The 20212-nt window shown below is 40.2% G+C and overlaps 1 protein-coding gene and 1 long non-coding RNA gene across 4 annotated transcripts in view; one reads left to right on the forward strand and one right to left on the reverse strand.

Moving 5' to 3' along the window:
- The window catches only part of ADGB (androglobin), a 173228-nt gene extending 171059 nt beyond the window's left edge, over positions 1-2169 (reverse strand). For all 3 annotated transcript variants that reach the window (XM_032339299.1, XM_032339298.1, XM_032339297.1), the window contains exon 1: positions 1882-2169. In XM_032339299.1, coding sequence (XP_032195190.1) covers positions 1882-1955 — 74 coding nt within the window. In that variant the 5' untranslated portion in view covers positions 1956-2169. The remainder of the gene's footprint in view (positions 1-1881) is intronic.
- On the forward strand, positions 2064-19503 carry LOC116588370. The gene is made up of 4 exons (XR_004284918.1): positions 2064-2163; positions 11164-11279; positions 19214-19219; positions 19493-19503. It is a non-coding gene; the product is annotated as an uncharacterized LOC116588370 (long non-coding RNA).
- The last annotated feature ends 709 nt before the right edge of the window (positions 19504-20212 follow it).

Consider the following 20212-nt stretch of genomic DNA (forward strand, 5'->3'; position numbering starts at 1 on the left):
ACATATACAGTTTTATTGATGCAATTCAACTCGAATATTTTCTGGAAGAAATAAACATGTTAGAAATAACATTATCATCTCAAAAAGAAATGGGAACTGCTTGCAAGGAAAGTTAGAATCTTACCAGCAAGCACCTTGTCTCTCTCATGTGACAACCATCACCGGCCCAGGCCATGTACTATGATTTATGGTATCTGGTTTGGTCAGTTTCCTCCCCTCCCCCATGAGAGTTAACAATCTCATCTCTTTCAGGACATAAACTCTTTAAAGTCAAAGATTTTCCCCAAAACTCCTTGAGAGTTGTCAGCCGTCAAAGTTCATTAATTATAACCATCATTGACTAAGGGTTTTTAAAAAATATTCAAAAATTCCATTGCAACCCTTTTATAATCTCTTATTCAATTAGTCATTCTCTCATTAAATAAGCATTTTTGAGTGTCTGCTATGTACAAGGCAAGAATCACTTGAAATACTAAGGAGTCAATAGTATATAAAATTAAAAAAAAAAAAAGAAGCTCTGCCCTTGTGGAACTTACATTCTATGGGAAGATACATAAATAAACATAATTTTTAAAAAGCAAAATATATAGGTATGTTAAATGAATAAAAATTTCAAGAAAGATAAAGCAGCAAAATAGGGAGGGCAAGAAAATGGAGGCTATGATTTTAAACCAGTTGGCCCAAGAAGCTGACACAAGAAAATGACATTTAAGTACACACCTAAAGGTGGTGAGGGAGAAGGCCATATAAAAATCTGGGGAGAAGAGTTTTTCCACAGTAGAAATAGCAAGTGCAAAGATCCTGAGGTAGGAACAACACAGGTGTTCCAGGGAGTGGAGAGGAGACTAGTATGTAAACAAAGGAGTGATGAAGTTAGAAAAGTAATAGGGGTCTGATCCTACAGGGCCTTGTAAGACTTGGACCTAGAGGAATGAAAATCCTTGGTAAATGTTAAAATGACCTGATTTATAAGACCTTGTTAAAATCACCTATATATGTAATATAGTATCTAAAATTTAAGTTTATAAAATGAATGGATTATCTGCCAGATAGCTGGAAGCCTGCTTAGGAGGGAAGACAGAACTGGGAACTAGAGAATCAGGAATCAGGATGTGTGTAGGAAAGGAGTTACATTAGTAACATGAACCATATATTTATATAGTTTTAACTTAAAAAAAAAAAAAGATTTTATTTATTTATTTGACAGAGAGAGAGATCACAAGTAGGTAGAGAGGCAGGCAGCGAGATGGGGAAGCAGGCTCCCCTCTGAGCAGAGAGCCTGACAGAGGGCTGATCCTAGCACGAAAATCATGACCTGAGCCAAAGGCAGAGACCCAACCCAGACCCAACTGAGCCTCCCAGCGTCCCTAGGTTTAACGTTTTAAAACCATTTTACTTCTGATGTCATCTGATACAAGTTCTTTAGTTGTTGGATGGGGCCCATAGAAGCCAGGGAATCGCCATTAAGCACTGAGTTCAAATCTCTCTGTCTCTGTGTGTGTGTGTGTGTCTGTCATTATTGGGGGCAGGAAGATGTGACCCTAACGGGACATCCTTTGAGTTACGCCTCTTTCCTCAGGCAGCTGCGCCCCGGGATGTACCTGGGTGGGCTATGAAGGAGGGGAGGGGCGGGAAGAGTGGGAGGTTCACGGCGGGAATCCAACAGTGCCACTGGGCACCTGAGGCAGAGAAACCAGGCGCTCTGGGAAGGGGGAGGGTGGAGGTAGGCATGAGGAAGGAATGGGAGCATGAATCTCCCAGAGAAGACAGAGGAGCTGCGAGTAGGCCGGCCCCACTCCCGCCCTGGCAGAACGTGCTGCCCGAGAGCAGCCCCAGGACCAGGCTAGGCCAGGTTGGGACGGGCAGGCAGAGGTCCCTTACTCTTTAGATTTATCCGATCCGTGCGCCGAGTTGATACGATGCACCTCTTTCTTTTTGGTTTGTTTGGAGGCCATGGTAGAGGCAGACTCGGACCCGGGAACCAAGTGGCGACCGAGCTCTGAGCGAGGAGTGGCACCCGGGCCGCTCCGCGTCTGCGGTTGCCAAGGAGACGGCAGCTTCGCAGCCGCAGCAGAAGGGCGGGTCCCCCTCGGCTCCTGTGCAGCGGCTCTGGGGGCGGAGACCAGGGACGCTGGCGCGGCGAGCTCAGGTCTCCACCTCCAGGTGGCCTAGGGGTGGGGTGACTGGGGAGGAATCCGGGGGGCCTTGGCATAGATTTGACGTTAGGGGTGATGGGCAGCTCTCATAACCCGCAGCTCTATCAGGTCCGCTCTACCTGGCTTTGCTCTTTGGAACCATGGACATACTCTTCTCTTTTGGATTTTCAATTATTTGAAGACGGTTTCTTATGCGATGTCGCCTCTCCTCTGGTCTTGTCTCCGCTGAGCAAGCTCTTTCATTTGCAACTAAGGACACATTATGGACGCTCCGAATTGCTAATGGCTTGAAAAGGGCTGTCCAGGAGAATAGGGTGGGTGCAGGGGGGTCCTGAAGGGAAGACGAGATCGTGACACCCTTAGTTGCCCAAGTTTAGCTAATAATGAATGAAGTCTGTGATGGAAAAGCCCAGTGTCTCCGTTTTTCATATTGAAGAATAAATCCTAGTCATAGAGTCAAGTGGCCCTTGATACACTCATATATGTGTATCATATATATTGATACACTGATATACTTGGGAAGGCACTGGAGGAGAAGAAACAGATCCAAGCAAACCAAGACCCATTAAGGCTCAAACCTAATGCTCTGCCGGTCCATAGTGGTATTTACTGGTTGCCTTTGGCAAGTTTTTCTTTTGAACCTCATTTACTCGTTTGTAAACAGGAGATGCTAATATCTAATTCACGATTTTCTCTTGAAAAAAAAAAAGTATGTAAAATGCTTGGCACACGATGAACGCAGGGCAAATAGGGGGCCCCTGCTTCAAGGAGCGGGCAGATGCCATGAATGAATGAAATCCAGCCATGTTTAGACTGGAAATGCTTCAAAACTTATTATAACAAAGCAAAATATTGTGTGGGCCAAAAACAACCTCACTATAGTGAAGTCTGGCCAGCACAGGCCTGAGGTTTAGAACCCCTATGAAGTTCCTTGGCGGCTCCCGTGAGCCTAGAAATAATTAACTATCTTTAAATAATCCCCTTCAAATAATCTTGGGACTGAGCATTGCTCAGAGGCCCAATTCCACAGGGGAAAACCAGCCTCCTATAAAGCAAATCTTTCAGCTCTTTTGACAAATGAATGCCCAGCCCTCTGCACTCAGCATAGCCTTTGCCTGACACACTGTCCCAATCTTATTGTTTTGGGGCATTACACAAATGACAAGCAATTGGACAGCAACATCATTGTATTTCTATATGCAAGATAAATAACTTCAGAGTCTGTAGTGTTAATATTGTGACTGAAGAAGTACCCTACAAACATCTCCTATATATGTGAAGACAAAAAAAAAAGGCATCTTGAGGGCTCCACCTCATTTATCCCAGGACTGAAATTTCCAGAGAACTCCTGAATGAAAATACAGGACCAAACTTTGAGAAAATATTGTTGAATACCAGCTCTTATCAAAGTAATCAAATGCATACCCAGAAGCAAATACAAAGACTATTGAGTATAAACAGCACAATTTTAAGCAACCAACCCACAAACAGGTGAGTTTCACCTTGAGCCAAGGTCATCCCTGAACTCATTGTTAAAGAACCTTAGAAAAGAAAAGTTTTAGAAATCAAAACCTCCTCGGCCCACCCATATGTTATAGATGAAAACCTCCAGACCAAGGAAAGTGTCTTGCCGAAAGTTTCACAGCTACTGGTATAGTCCGGATTAGAGGCACTAAAAGGGAGGAACACTGGTCTAAGCCAAACATATCAGTACTCCCACTCAGAAACTGCTTTCTCTTCTATTAAATTAGGACAAAAATAAGGGATATAAGACTTAAGAATGACATAAGAATGAAAGGAGATGATAAAAAATTTTTTTTTGAAAATATAAAGTCTTTAATTGAGTCTTAGTCCTTTATTATGGTATGTATGCAGCACCCATAAACAGAATTTCTCTCTTTTCTGGAACTAAACACTGGTCAGGCCATTATTCTAAGCGGCAAACATGCTCCCCTATAAGCCATAAAATGGTATTAAAATGGTATTCGTATGTGTCAGTGCAAAAAAAAGACAATTGGCCCTACATGTATCTTTTAAGAAAAACATTTGTGTTCTGTACAGATGGAAATCATGGCCAATGCCATTTTGAAATACCAGTAATAATTGTGATTTATTGCATTCCTTCTACATGCCTGACTTAGGGAGGGGTGCTAGGTCCTTAGGGCACGCATAGGCTTTAGAGGGAAACATGAAATATTTTTTTTTTAAGATTTTATTTATTTATTTGACAGAGAGAGATTACAAGTAGGCAGAGAGAGAGAGGAGGAAGCAGGCTCCCCGCTGAGCAGAGAGCCCGATGCGGGACTCGATTCCAGGACCCTGAGATCATGACCTGAGCCGAAGGCAGCGGCTTAACCCACTGAGCCACCCAGGCGCCCGGAAAACATGAATTTTAATGCTGACTCTTATTAGCTGAGTTACCTTAGGTAAGATATTCATCCCTCTGGATTCCATTCTCTTTGTGAAAAGGGAAAGTTAATACTTAGCTCAAATGTTGTGTTTGGGGACATCATAAACACTCAAATAATGATAGCTAATATCATATTTCACAAGTAAAGAAGCTATAGTGCAGAGAGGTTAAGAGGTTTGTGGGTACATGGGGAAGTGGGCAGAGCAGGCTGAGCCAAACTCCACAGCCTTTGCTCTCGGCAATATCCCAGGCTAACCAACCTTGTTGCAATCTTTCAGAGTCACAAATCCAGACGATTGCCCTGCAACTCAGCTCCAGCCAGGATTTCTAAGTTCTCTGGCTGTTAAATAACTTTCAAAGGCTGAGAAACAGGGCTTACCTGTTCTTAGAGCTTACTACCCACAGTGCAGTTTCTCTCCGATCTGTACTTACTTTTTGAGGAAGAGTTTTTTGACTTCAGGCAACAGGAACACTCCCAGGCTCCACAGGGAAGTCGTTAGAAACACTCACTTCCCCATGCCTGGAGAAACAGAACAGGCAACGCTTTCTCTTTGGACTAGTTGCGGATCTGCTGAAATGGGGAAGTGAACTTTGGTAATCACTTCTCCACCTACCATTGGGAGCTCCAGATGACTGGAACTAGGCAGGGTCCGGCAAAGAGAGGGGCAGCATTCCTGTTTCTTAAGCCTTAATTCTGGGTGCCTTGAGACGCTCGGTCCCGTGGCCAGAAATAGTTAACATCCATGGTGCTTTTCAACCTGTCTTTGCAGTCAGGTCAGGTGTAAGTCCCCTAGAATTTAAGCAATCAGATGAGAAGGTGTAAATTCTACGCGTTCTGCTTCTGGTTCTGGTGACTTGATCTTTCAAATTTTGTCCTTAGAGTGCCATTCTTCTGTACGGTTGACTTCATTTTCCTTTATTTGCCACAGAGCTTTATGCATCCTAAAATTCTTACAATATTCTGCTTTCTTATGCCCTTATGTCCTTATGCCCTGACCCTTCTCACGTGCTAGCCTCCAAGGGCACGAGAGCAGGATCTGTTTGAGTTCTCACCAAATTCGGTTCAAAGTTGCAAACTCCCTCAACATCTCATCATCCGAGCTCACACCTACTGAGAATTCGCTGTCTGCTTGGCACTCTACAAAGCTCTTTTCCTGCATTAACTCACATAATTCATAGAAACAACCTAGGAATTTGTTAATATTACAATCCCTTTTTTGTGTAAACAAGGAAACAGGCAGAAAGGTTAAGTTAAATTAGTAAGTGTCAGGCAGGATTCTCACCACGCCGTCTAGCGCCGACCAATGCTCTTTACAATCCCATTAATCTGCCTTGAACTCAGTATCGCAGCCCTATGAGGTGTACAATCAGCCCATTTTATAGAGAAGAAAAGTGAGCTTTTGGCCAAAGTCCAAAGCACAGAGGGAGTGGAGGCACAGTGTAAATGTGAGCAGTCTGGTTTTGGAGTGCACACTACTACGTCATGTTGTGTTGTAACGTATTGTATTTCTTTACTGTGGTAACAACACTTAATAGATGATATTAACATATTTCTGAATGTATAATACGGTGTTGTTCATTGTAGACACAATGCTGTACGACAGATCCCTAGAATTTATTCATCTTGCGAAACTAAAACTTTATACTTGTGGTTGCTCGTCAGCCCTCTGCTACCATGCCCCATTCAGAGGGAGTATAGAGGAATGGTTACTCCAGGTCATGGAAAATATTAAAAATTGCAACTTAGATTCAGTCTTGTCCCCTGATGTTCTGCCTCTCCGGACCCCACTAGTTATGAAGGATTTGAACCTTGCAAATATGAAGCCAAATGTCCCTGCTCAAGATAGTCTCATTAGTCTGGGTAGATATTAACTTACAGTTTTAATTATCTTTGAGAGTGGGGATTCTTAACAAAAATGGGAGACTAAGGAATTAAGATATTTTCATGATAGTGGCCGAAAAACAATTTCCATTTGAATTAGTCATTTAAATCTGAAGCAATAGTTTTCCAGGGAGTAATAAAACACTTCATGGGGTTGCATAGGAACCTGAAGTTGAACAATAATGCAGTCACCTCTCCTATGAGAGGCGGTTATGTCACTCAGCCTAAGGTCATGACTTCTCCTGGACAGCTGCCTGCATCTCATTAGTGCACAAAGGGAGGGGATAAAACCTCCACAATCCTGAAAGTTTCTTCTCTTTCCAGAGCTCCCTTGCTACTGGTGGAGACTTTGGTCACAACGACACTGCACTCTATCCTCTGTCTCATCCTGCTTGCCTTCCATTTAGAGATGTTACCCAAAACACTCACTAGTAAACATCAACCATTCAAATCTCTGAGTGCTGGAGTTCGTTTCCTGAAAACTGACGCAGCGCTGTTGATCTCAGGCTTGATTCTAGGAAGTGGACTCTCAAAGGAGAGTTGGAAAAGTTTCTGCTCCCAAACAAAAGGCAGTAACAGGAACTGCATTTACCTTCTCGTGAAAATAACTAACACACCGAATGAAATAGGTGAGGACATTGGCAATGAAAGGCAATGTTCCCCCAAGAGGTAGAAACAAAAGACAGGCTTTATAATGGTCCTAGCTTACTGTGAGGCTCTGACATAGGGCGGGGAACACTGGCAGATGCTGATGGTGCCCCTGATTTGGGGAGACAGAGCTTGAATCCAGGGAAGCTTTGTGGCTAAAGTTTCCAACTCAGAGTATGTGGAGGAGTGAGCTATACAGAGAGGAGAAACTTGAGGGCAGGCCCTCAGTGTCTGTCTGAGTGCCAGTCTGCATAAGCACGTGAAAAAATGTCCTGAGGCCACAGTAAAACCATAGGAGACGATTAGGAGCAACCTTCTTTGAGTTTACATAGGGCCTATTCCCACCAGCATGACGGGAGACACCTCATAATTCACAGGAAATGGGCCTTGGCATTTTGCCTCAGTAGGGATGAAAATTTCACTCTGTACTGATACTTCATTGTCGCATCTAACAAACCTTAGAAGCAGAACCTGAAATGATCACACTGTTTCCATGTAAGTTAACAGATTCCCTGAACAGATCTTAAGAATGTTCAGAGGTAGTAGTAAAATAGCCAACACCCAACAGGTAGAATTCAAAATTACTGGTACCCAATAAAGATTACCAGGCTTGAAAAGAAGCATGAAAATATTCCTACTAAAAGGAGGAAAAGACCAACCAATTGAAAAGTAATGAGAAAAAAAGAATGGATGATGGAATTAAGCAGGATATTAAAATAGTTATTTTAACTGTGTTCAAGAAGTTAGCAGGAAAATTGAATATGTGAAGTTCAGCTGAATAGCATCTAAAACTGCAAATACAATGTTCATGTTGAAAAACTTTATATGGGATGGGGTTGAGGGCAGATTAGACACTGCAGAACAGTGAATTACTGAATTTGTGAATTAATAAATTTGAAGACACAGCAATACAACCAATCCAAAATGAAACACAGAGGAAAAAGACAAGAAGAAGGAGGAAGAGGAGGAGGAGGAGGAGGAGAAAAGCATAGGGAGCTGTGAAACAATCTCAGAGAGACTAATACATGTGCAGTTAAAGTCCCTGAATGAACAGGGAGGGTAGGCAGGTGGGTAAAGAAATACAGAAACCTCAAATGGAAAAATAATGATTGAAAATTTTCCAAATTTTGTCAAGTCCATAAATTCTAGGAACTCAATAAACCCAAAACCCAATAAAAATGAAAACATCTATACCCAGAGACATCATGATCAGATTGATTAGAAACACGGTAAAAGGGAAGATTTTAATTTGGAAACTGGGATCTGATCAGCTGGTAAGGAGGAGCCCATCACAGGTGACAGATGGAACATCAACAGCACGACATAAGTTTCACCACAGCTGTGGTAAACTAGAACAGCGTGTTTGTGGAAGAAAATGCATCAACAGGTATTTCTCAGACCAATGAGAGTTTCAGTAAATAGTTATTGGAAGAACTGAAAAACTGGAAGGCTGTTACCATTTTACAATATGAAATATAATTATAGTATAATATAAATATTTTAATATATCCATCTATTAAATTGTCACCTATGACACTTCTAGGTCAATTTCAGTTAATTTAATTTTTCCCCTCTGAATGGGGTATATTGTTCTCCTTATTTGCTACATTTTTTATTAGTTCCAAGACATTGTGAATTTTACCATGTAGGATGCTGGCAGCATATACTTTAATATTTGTTTCTTTTGTAACTTTAACTTAATTGTGTTTATCTGGAAGTTTAGTTTACTTGGAGATTTAACTTTATGCCTTGGGTATTTCTAAGTAGATCAATAAGATTTGGTTTCTGTTCCTGTAGGAATTGATCTTATGGAAAAAACAGAAACCAGAACAAATACTTACAAAATGATGCAATGAGTTCAATGGGAAAGTGTGAGTCAGATACAAAGGAAGCCTCAAGTACAGCTATCCAAGGGGGTGTCCTCAGGACCGGTGACCAGTGACAAGCATCTAGTGAAAGTCGCTGACACATGGGCATAGGCACAGAAGAGATAAATGGTGACAGTGAGAGTGACAATTCAGATCTGGATCATGGAGCAGCCCTGGGCAACTTGCCGCAGCCCTAAGTTGTGGATGGTGAGAGGTGGCGCTTTGAGAGCCTGGGAAGAGCGAACAACGTGATGAAAGGACACTTGTGCAGAGAAAGGCCACCAAGTTAAGTTAAAGGACTGTGGACAGACAGCAGAGCGTGAGTTTATTAGTGGGTAGAGCTGATCTTCAACCAAACTCCATCACATACTAGAAGGCGTGCTATTTAGACTCTTCGAACCTCACTGTATTTGTCCTCCCGCCCCCACCCAAGGTTATAAATAGATTATTGGGATGATTGATTGAGATTCGTATGTTAGAAACAACAAAACAAAGTTTACCATCGTCATTCTCCTATGAAGCACCATTATTTATCTCTGTGCAGTACTAAAGTAGTGGCCAAATCTACAATTGCAAAGAAGGGACTGACAGAATTTTGTGTTAGGGTGACCTATGAGAACTTTAAACAACTTCAACAATTTAGGGGAGGGTAAAAAATAAATTAGATTGAAGTATAATTTTAGAATATGAGAGTTTCAAGGGAAACAGCAAGGCTTCCTGATTATATAATGTATTTGCATAAAAAACCTCCACATTATATACCTGAGGAAGAGAGTTAAAAGTCCTTCTCTCTTTCAATTTAATTTTAGTAGTTTTTTTAAAGATTTGTTTTTTATTTGAGAGAGAAAGAGAGAGGAGAGAGAGCACAAGTTGGGGGAAAGGCAGAAAGAGAGGGAGAGAGAGAATCCTCAAGCAGACTTCCCTGCTGAGTGTAGAGCCCAATGTGGGGCTCCATCCCAGGGCCCTGAGATCATGGCCTGAGCCAAAATCAAGAACCGGATGCTAACCTGACTGGGCCATGCAGGCACCCCTCTAGTAATTCTTTTTTCCTTTTTTTAAGATTTTATTTATTTATCTGACAGAGGTAGAGAGAGCACAAGTAGGCAAAGAGGCAGGCAGAGAGAGAGAGGGAGAAGCAGGCTCCCCGCCAAGCAGGGATCCCCACGTGGCTCAATCCTAGGACCTTGGGATCATGACCTCAGCTGAAGGCAGACACTTAACAAACTGAGCCACCCAGGCACACCGCCACCCCCCAAGTAATTCCTTACATTCATGAAGCTCATTCAGTTTTCCACACATTTATGTCTCATGCGTATTGTATGAATGCTATTTATACAAGAAAAGTTAATGTTTATAAATATATCATAATGTTTAAAAATATGGGGGCTTAAGTGGGTAGGAGAAGAGTAAATGAAACAAGATGGGATTGGGAGGGAGACAAACCATAAGTGACTCTTAATCTCACAAAACAAACTGAGGGTTGCTGGGGGGAGGGGGGGTGGGAGAAGGGAGTGGGATTATGGACATTGGGGAGGGAATGTGCTTTGGTGAGTGCTGTGAAGTGTGTAAACCTGGTGATTCACAGACCTGTACCCCTGGGGATAAAAATATATGTTTATAAAAAATTAAAAAATTTTTAAAAATTTAAATAAATAAATAAATATACACACCTTTGAACTAATCAGAAGTGTGGTGCAGGGATAAAATACCCTTTTATTCTAAAAGTATTGATTTGGGGAATGCCTGGGTGGCTCAGTCAAGCATCTGCCTTTGGCTTGGGTCATGATCCTGGGGTCCCAGGATCGAGCCCTATGTCAGGTTCCCTGCTCTGCGGGGAGCCTGCCTCTCCCACTCCCCCTATTTGTGTTCCTACTCTTGCTGTCTCTCTCTCTGTCAAATAAATAAATAAAGTGTTTAAATAAAAGTAAATATAAAAGTACAACATTGGAATCATAAGATATAAAGATAAGAAAGTATACCTCACAATCTCATCTTCCAGAAATGACCACAGATTTGATGTATAGAGCCTTCCCATATATACACAAATCATGGTGATTATACTACTTGGGTTTTTCAGTTCTCTATGTTGCCCACATTTACCATTGTTATTTAAGAATTTTCTACATCATGATGTTTCATAGCTCTGTCGTAAACCATCATATGAGTATACTTAACCATCGTCTTATTGTTGGAATTTAGGTTATTTCTTCTATTTATTTAATGAGACTACCAGGCTGATGAAACTCAATGCAGTCAAGACTGACAGGAGAGAGGACTGAGGCCTGACCTCCAGGGCCAGTTCTGAGTGGTTTTGGGTAAGTCATTTCCCCTCTCAGAGTTCCCAGTTTTCTCACTTAGAAAATTTTCAGGTTGAACCTAGATGCCAGCACTTCCAGGATGCGAGAACACTTTGGTGGGGAGGGTCTGAGGTGGGGAGCGCTCAACAATGGGAAGGTAGCATAAGGACCTATAGTTTGTGGGTTGTTGGCAGAACTAAAACAGGAAGAAGTGAGTAGTGGCCCTGGGAAAAGTGGGAAAGCATCAAAATACCTCTGCTGCTACCAGCTGTTTCCTCTGAGAACTAAAGAGGACTGACAGCCAACCTTGCTATCTCTCTGAGACTCCAAATATGCATGGGTCTGTTGGAGGGTGATGCTTACAGGTGTGTTTGGCATTTTACCCCGTTTGCATTTGTGCCTATTTTCAGCCTCATAAACAAGTTTCTGAAAAACACGGTCTACAGATACACATTAAAGAGAACGCATTTGAAATAAGTTTGCTTTATCAAGGAGTGTTTTCTTTTTGTCGTTGAATGGAGCTGAAGACCGGAGGAGAAAGAAGAGCACTGGATAAGAAAAACGTTGTCGAGCAAATAGATTCATTCATTCTCTCATTCCACAAATACTTACTGAACATCTACTATATTCCAGTCGCAGTTCCCAGGGATGGAGAGCTGTAGGGAGGATACAAAACAGACAATGCCCCAGACCTCTTGAGATTACATTCTAGGAGAGAGAGAGACAGACGACACACACACACAAAATACTGTATGTTGTTCCAGTGTGTCAGATGAGTCTAATTACTCAGCAGGAAAAGGAATTAGGGTAAAGAACATAGGAAATGTGGGAACAAGGAGGAAGTTGTAATTTCGTATCAAGGGTGCAGCAATGACCACTCTGTCTGAAGAGAGAGACCTGAAGTGTGTAAAAGATAGAAAAGATAAAAGTGTGCGTCTGAAGAGAGACCTGAAGTGTGTAAAAGATAGAACCATTCCTTCCTCCTAGGGAAAGCTGATTCCAGGAAAGTCAATAGTGGGTTATCTTTTGAGGTAGGAGGGTATGCAGTGTGTTCTTTTGCCACCCATCAGTAGAACAAACAGAACAAGGAGAAAAGTAGTAAAAGATGGAAGTCAGACAGTGACCACACTCAATGGAGGTGCTCAGTGAGTCACATAGGGAACTGTTGAATCAATTGCAGTTTCAGTTTCAGTTGCACAACTGAAACTAATAAAATGTTTCATGGCAATTGTACTTCAACACTAAAAACACTTCATCAAATTTACACTTTAGAAATATGAAACAAGATGAAACCAGAGAGGAAGACAAACCATAAGAGACTCTTAATCTCAGGAAACAAACTGAGGGTTGCTGGAGAGGAGGGGGCTAGGAGGGTTGGTGGTGGCTGGGTGATGGACATTGGGGAAGGTATGCGCTATGGTGAGTGCTATGAATTGTGTAAGACTGATGATTCACAGACCTGTACTTCTGAAACAAATAATATATCATATTTTGATATAAAAGAAAAAATCAGACATTAGAATGGCAGATCCCATAGACCCCTATCAGGAACATGGCCGTCATTCTGAGTCACATGAAAACAATTTGAGGATTTGGGACAGAGAAGTTACATGATCTGGCAATTTAGGTTTTAAAATGATCTTTTGGGATGCTTTGCTGAAAGTAGGCATGGTGAGTATGGAAGCAGGGGTGGGGGGCAAAAAAGCTGGGGAAAACCAGTTAAAATACTACGGCTGGGATTCAGAGAGATACAATATTGTCCATATTAGGGAAGAAGTGTAGGAGAGTGAGACTGGTCTGATCCTGGGTACATTTCAGTGGATAACCAAAAAGGTCTACAGTGTATGAGATAAAAGGTAAATTAAGAAAAAAAAAAAAAAAAAGAAAAATAAAGGTAAATTAAGGCAGGCAGCAAGGATTTTGGCCTGAGTAACTATAAGCAGCTGTCCACTGAGAAGAGAAAAATTGTGGGAACAGAAGGTTTGGGGAGAAAATTTGGAGTTCGGGTTTGAACGAGTTCATTTTTAGATTTCTACTAGAAGCATAAGCAGAGAATTCACAGAAAGCTGAATATGAGTCTGGAGTTTAGGGGACAGATGTAGGCTCTAGATAGAAACTTGGGGGTCATAATCATAAAATGAAATCCCTAAACAACGTCACCTATACTGTAAAATATGTTTTAGCATTATAACAACGTATGGAAAAACTCAATTAGGTCAGAAAAGGATTAATATGATTTTCCACTTGAGTCTTTCTGCAAGTAAAGTCATTCTGGTTATTATTTTTAAATCAATCCATCCTACTTAGACAAAATTCCACTTTAGAAAAATGTCTTTTATTGCTTTAGCTGAGTATTCTAACTTATGAAGAACATTGCTCTACTGTACTCCCTCTACACAAAGCAGCTGTTGACTTAAATGAAATTTGGATCAGGTTTCACAAGCAATCATGACATGCATAGCCAGAATGGTCTTAATCACCTCATTCCATGTAGGACTTCATTTTACAGAAAGGGTTGGGGGGAGTTCAAAAGCAAAGTCATTCAGCTTGTATACTTACTAATTATTTAGTTAATACAACAAATATTTACTGAGTGTGAGGTGCCAGTGATGCTCTAGGGGCTGAGGTAAAACACTCAACAATAAAAATGCTCGTCACATGAAATTTATAGTCTCTTTGGGGGAGCTGGAAAACAAACCTGCAAATCTATAATATGACACACAAATAAAAAGGGCCATGAAGAAAAATGAATCATGATAAAGGTAGGGTGATAAATAATTTAATGTCCAAATTGGGACACATTTTATAATAAAAACAGTTGAAAACTAAGTGGGATGCCAGGGCAGCAGACATAAGCTGGAGTGCCCAGCATGGGCAAATGAAAATGTGAGTCACCCAGATAAATTGGTTTGGGGGTGCAGAACGAGTGAGTTGGGTTTATTTCAAATACAGTAATCAGGGGTCAGGTGATATGGTGACATCTAAGGAGAGACCTGAAAACCATGAAGGAGAAAGACATGGATGTATCTGGAGTAGACAACTGCAGGCAAAGGAACAACAATGAAAAGTCTCTGGAGGAGAGAGGCATCTAGAGAAAGAGCAAGGGGGTCAATGCAGTTGTCGGAGAGGGAACATGGAAAACAATGGTAGGTGTTGAGGCAGGATGATGTAGAGATTTCTGGTTATTAAAATAATTTTAGTGTTTATTATGTTTCATAGAAGAAGCCTTTGTTGGTTATGAAATGGGGAGTAATACTGAATTTCCATTTTAATAAAAATAATTGGCTGTTCTATCGACAATAGATTGAAGTGGTGACAGAGGATAAAATAATACCATTTATAATGCTAGCATGAAAAATCACTTAGTAATAAATTTAACAAGATCCATACAAGGCTTTACCCAAATATTTTATTGCTAAAATTAAAGAAGACCTAAATAAGTGGAGAAATACATCATATTCCTAGATTAGAAGGTTTAAATTGTAATTATGTCAGTTTTCCAAAATTCTCTAGATTTGATGCATTTCCAATCAAAACTCACGCAGGTGGGATGGCTGGGTGGCTCAGTCGATTAAGCGGCTGCCTTCGGCTCAGGTCATGATCCCAGAGGCCTGGGATTGAGTCCCACATCGGGCTCCTTGCTCGGCAAGGGAGCCTGCTTCTCCCTCTGCCTCTGCCGGCCACTCTGTCTGCCTGAGCTCGCTCACTCTCTCCCTCTCTCTCTGACAAATAAATAAATAAAATCTTAAAAAAAAGAAAATGCAGTTTATTTTTTGTACTGATATTAATATAGAGCTATCAATGACTTAGAATAATTTTTTAAAATGTTTAAATAGAACAAATTTGAAAGAGTTGTATTATTTGAAGAATTACCATAAATCCATGATAATTATTGATATGGAATAAGAAAAGATAATAAATTAAAATAGGAAGCCATGAAATAGAGACTTGTACAATGAAATGTAATAAATTTATTTTTACAAAGACACCAGTGAAATTTAATATGGAAAAGATTATATGTGTTTTTCAGCATGTAGTACCAGAAGAACTGGATGTCTTCATGGGAAAAAAAAAAATGCAGTTTGAACAGTACCTCACTCCATATACAAGAATTAACGCAAGATAGCATGAAGATCTCATTGTAGAGAAAACTTGCCATTTGCATGCAACAACATCGATGGATCTAGAGGGTCTGATGCTAAGTGAATAAGTCAGTCAGAGAAAGACAAATACCATATCATATGATTTCTCTCCTATGAGGAATTTAATAAAAAAGAAAACTAACAAAGAAGAAAGAGACAAACAAACAAAAAATCAGACTCAACTAAAGAAAACAAACTGATGGTTACCAGAGGAGAGATGGGGAGGAGGAATTGGAAAAAATAGGTGAGGAGGATCATGGTGAGCACTGAGTAATGCATGGAATTGTTGAATCACTATATTGTATACCTAAAAGTAGTATAGCATACTATTTTAACTATACTGGAATTAAAAATTTAAAAATCATTAAAAAATAAATTATTAAAAATATTTTAAATCATTAAAAATAATTTAAATCATTAAAAAATATTGGAGAGTATCTTTGCAAACTTGGAAGGTATTCAAAAATTTCCTAGAACACACAAAACCATAATAAAAAGTTTGATGAACTGAACTTCATTAAAATGTCTGTTCAAAATAGTTACTGTTAAGAAAATTAAAAATCAAATCTCAATGCAATGGAGTAGATACAGACCTACTGTACTGCTGAGATTTAAAAAATATGACTAATAAAAATGCACCGGATTATTCCATGCAAACCTAGTTAAACTGAGGACTACGTTTCCCAGAATTTCATTTTCTTTTTTAGATTTGGCCAAAAGAGGAACTTGTGTACTATTTAAAGCCTGTAAGGAAGCAGTGACCATTATTCTCATTACTCTCTATCGGTGTCAGATTTAGTGTCAAACAGGTACAAACGTGTCCCCGGGACACAGTATGATCTCATTTTGCCAAGCTGTTTAACTCTCTTTCCAGGCAGAACAAAAGCAGCCCCAGTCAACCATCAGATGCTTGCAGCGGAGGTGGGGCCGGGCGGGGGTGGGGGAGTTGCTTGGCTGTGGACCTACAAAGATGGTAGCTACACAAAGGCAACAACTTCCCATAAATCTCACCATGAACTTCCTCTTCTTAATCCTTCTACAGTGGCCAGATATGCTGAGTTTCTCAGATTTGCCTGCAAGCTCTAACTGGTCTACCTGGAGCAGTACGGTAGGCAGTCTTGTTAGTAACTCCTTCTTATCCTCCAGCATCCTTCCATTTACTTCATCTTTGCCTAAGATCTAATTCCTATAACAAAACCCTTATTTCATGACTTTCTGTGGCTACTGGGATATTAGCAAACGTCAACCAAGCAGAGGATTGGGAAATGAAAGTGTATCGGAGCTTATATTCTCTTACTGATTGTGTAACCCTGTTGCCATGTGGCTGAGTCCTGGCTAGTTTCTAACACCCATGGGCAAGTCATGCCTGTTATCCCAGGTGACAATGAAGCAACCATCAAATGCGCAAGTGAGGCTATCCGAGGCCATCAAGTTCCAAGGAGCTGGCTCAAATCAGTGTTGTTTAACGGCTCTAAGTTATGTGGGACATTTGTTATGAAGCAGAAACTAAGTAATTTGCATATCAAGTGTTGAGAGGATGACAAAGCAATGACCAATTTCACTGATGCTGGGATATGACTCTGGAAAACTATTTGGCAGTTTCTTATAAAGGTAAACACACACCTACCTCAATATCCAGCAATTCCAGTTTTAGGTATTTACCTAAGAGAAATGAAAACACATCTTCACACAAAGATTTGTACAAGAAATTTATAGCGGCTTTATTCATGACCACAGCAGTTGGAAATAACCTAAAAGTCCATCCATAGGAGAATAAACAAAATGTGATGTATCCACTAATACCATTCAGGATTTAAAGGTACCATACAGGTACATACAGGGAATAAATCATTTAAAAATTAGGTTTAAGAGTTAAGGAAGGCACAACAGTGTTTACTATGTAATTCCGTGTACATAAAATTCTAGGAGAAATACATAATATGTAAGAAGAGGAAGGGAGTAATAGTATTTGCGAAGGTGTGATTATAATGTCAAGTCATGGTATTGAAGCTGGATGTGCAGAGAAACTGAGGACACAGGACCTGGTGGTCAGTAAATCTCGGGATTATAATGTATAGGTCCCGGATGGGTTAAAATGAGATAAAAAGAAAGAAGGTTTGGGTAGAGGTTTAAACGCTTGAAATTATCATTTTCTGTCTACATTTTTTTTCTCTTCTCTCCCCAATATTTCTACCGTGGTTTATGTTTCAACTAATTATCAGTTAACTTCGGAGGCCTTTGTGAGCAAAGCAGGCAAAGTTACCACAATCTGAAAAAAAGATCAACTTTGGAACTCAGAAAAGTATAATAAAATAGTTTCCAGAAATGACAGAAAAAAATTATGCAATTACTAGAAGCAGAATTATCATGACTAACAATGAAAGAATTTTAGTTTAAAAATAACTTTTCACTCCTTAAATAGACTCACATACATGTAAGATCACTTGATTTTGAAGAACAGTTCTTCCAGATAAACAGGGCAAAGACAGTTATTTTTTTCTTGATTTAGGTATTGAGGGGGAAAGTGTGTTAGCCACTTTCTCAAAATTATACAGATGGCTAGTTTTTCCTCAAACCATCCCCGAAGACAGGTCTCATTCCACATGTACTTTCTTTCTTAGTGGACTATAGTGGAAAATGTGTCTTGTCAATCCACAAAAGCATGTACTGACATTTAACTCAAGTCGGGTATCAGAGGCAAAATCTAAAACCTAAAAGGGACAAAATAACTCAATTTTATACCACTGATTCATTCTGAGCAAATTCGGATGACAGACTCAGAAACCAAACTCAAAAATTAGCTCAACACATAGAGATTTCAATGTACCATGTCCTGAATCTGAAGTTTTCTTTCAGGATAACTAGGTTGATTATCTCTTGAGGTGGTCTGCTTTTGTTTTGTTTTATTTTAATCTCTTTTAAAACATATCATATTAACATCAAAGTTCCATCTAAAATTTGTTAACATCCTTCTGCTCTCATCTCATCTTATTAAAATAAAACAAGTGAACAATCTTAACTAAGGTAAAGTTCTGAATAAAAGCTTTGTCTGCAGGCTTCAACTTTAGAGAAGAGGGAGTACTTTTGACGTGTTAAGTTGGAGGTACTAAGAATTCTTTCACAGACTCTTTGTCTAGGACCCAGTGGAATATAAAGCTTGGTTTTAGAAAAGAGATCAGGTCTGAAGGCAGGCTACTGAGTTGCTAAAATCCCCTTGAGTAAGTTCTGAGGAGACCATTGGATTATAAACAGAGTTGTTGACATAGATCAAATTTACTCATTTTTTTACCATGCCCTCTGTAAACCTAAGTTTTAACACAACTTAACATACATCTTTATGTACATGATTGCTTTGATTATCTGTTGGTGTGTGACAAACCAGCCAAAAGGTAATACTTTAAAGCAGCCATATTATTACTCCTCACAGTTCTCTGTATTGATTGAGATCACCCTGGCGGTTCTGGTTCTGGGATGTCACTTGGGGCCACAGTTGTTGGGTGGCTCTCTTGAGCTGAAACATCCAAATGGCTCACTCACGTGGTTCTCAGTTGACACTTGCCGGAAACTGGAGCTTGACCACAACATCTCACATGACCCTTCATGGGGTTGGGCCTTTCACAGGATGGCAGTTAGGTTCTGAGAGGGAGAATTTCAGGAGTCAGTATTCCCAGAGGTCAGACGCAAAACCTGCCTGTCAGTCCTCAAAGGGTTCGAACTAGCATGATGTCACTTCAGCATAATCTACTGCCAAAGCAGTCACAGAGCCAAACTAGATTGAGGCTGGGGAAAAATAAACAACACTTCTCCAAGGAAAGAGTTACAAAGAAATGGTGGCCATCTTTACTCCACCAAATCTCTTGTCAAGAAATAAATCTGTGGGGACACCTGCGTGGCTCAGTCAGTTAAGTGTCTGCCTTTGGCTCAGGTCATGACCTCAGGGTCTTGGGATCAAGCCCCACTTTGGGCTCCCTGCTTATCACGGAGCCTGCTTCTCCTTCTTCCTCTGCTGCTCCTCCTGCTTGTTCTCTCTCTCTCTCTCTCTTTTCTTCAAAAAAAAAGAAAGAAAGAAATCTATGGATCACATAAAAGTTTGGTGGTTTTTTTTTTTTTTTTAGGAAAACATTTTATATGTCTTTCATCTCTGCATGTTTGTCTCAGTGATATGGTAGCTATGTGGCAAATAATGCCACAATGATAATCAGATTGCTGTCTGCATTCTGCCCTTTACTTAATCAGGGATTGTCTACTTCTTTCTGGTACAACTTTAAAGGCACAACTTCAGCAACCATATTTGTTCCTTCATGTAGGTACTTTCTTCCCATTTTCTTACGTGAAATTAAAGTCAGAGCTGCCAGAATGTCTTTCAGATCATGAAGCAGTATCTTTCTATCATCAGGTCACGGTTCCCCTCTCCAATCATCAGCTACATCCCACACAGAGCATTACATGTGAACTTGCATGACCTCTTTCATTATTTATTCCCAATTTCTACCCTCTGCATGGTAAAATTATAACTGAGTGGGAAGCAATTTCTGTTCAGTTCAAGGATCTGTTGAAATCATTCAAGAAACTTGCCCATAGCAACAGAAAGAAGCCACAGTGTCATACTTGCAATTTAATACTAAACTCTGCAAATGACCCAGATTCTTTTTTTCTTTCTTATAAGTGTCAGAACAGGTATGTTCCTACACAAGCAAATTCAACATACAGCTGTAAGTTGCAAATTTAATTTGAGATTTAGTGTTTTCCCTTTCATTAACATAAGCTCTTGTTGGAAAATTTGTTTGACATGTTTATTTGTTTAGCACA

Source organism: Mustela erminea, chromosome 4 (genome assembly GCF_009829155.1).
Source record: "Mustela erminea isolate mMusErm1 chromosome 4, mMusErm1.Pri, whole genome shotgun sequence".
Lineage (NCBI taxonomy): Eukaryota > Metazoa > Chordata > Mammalia > Carnivora > Mustelidae > Mustela > Mustela erminea.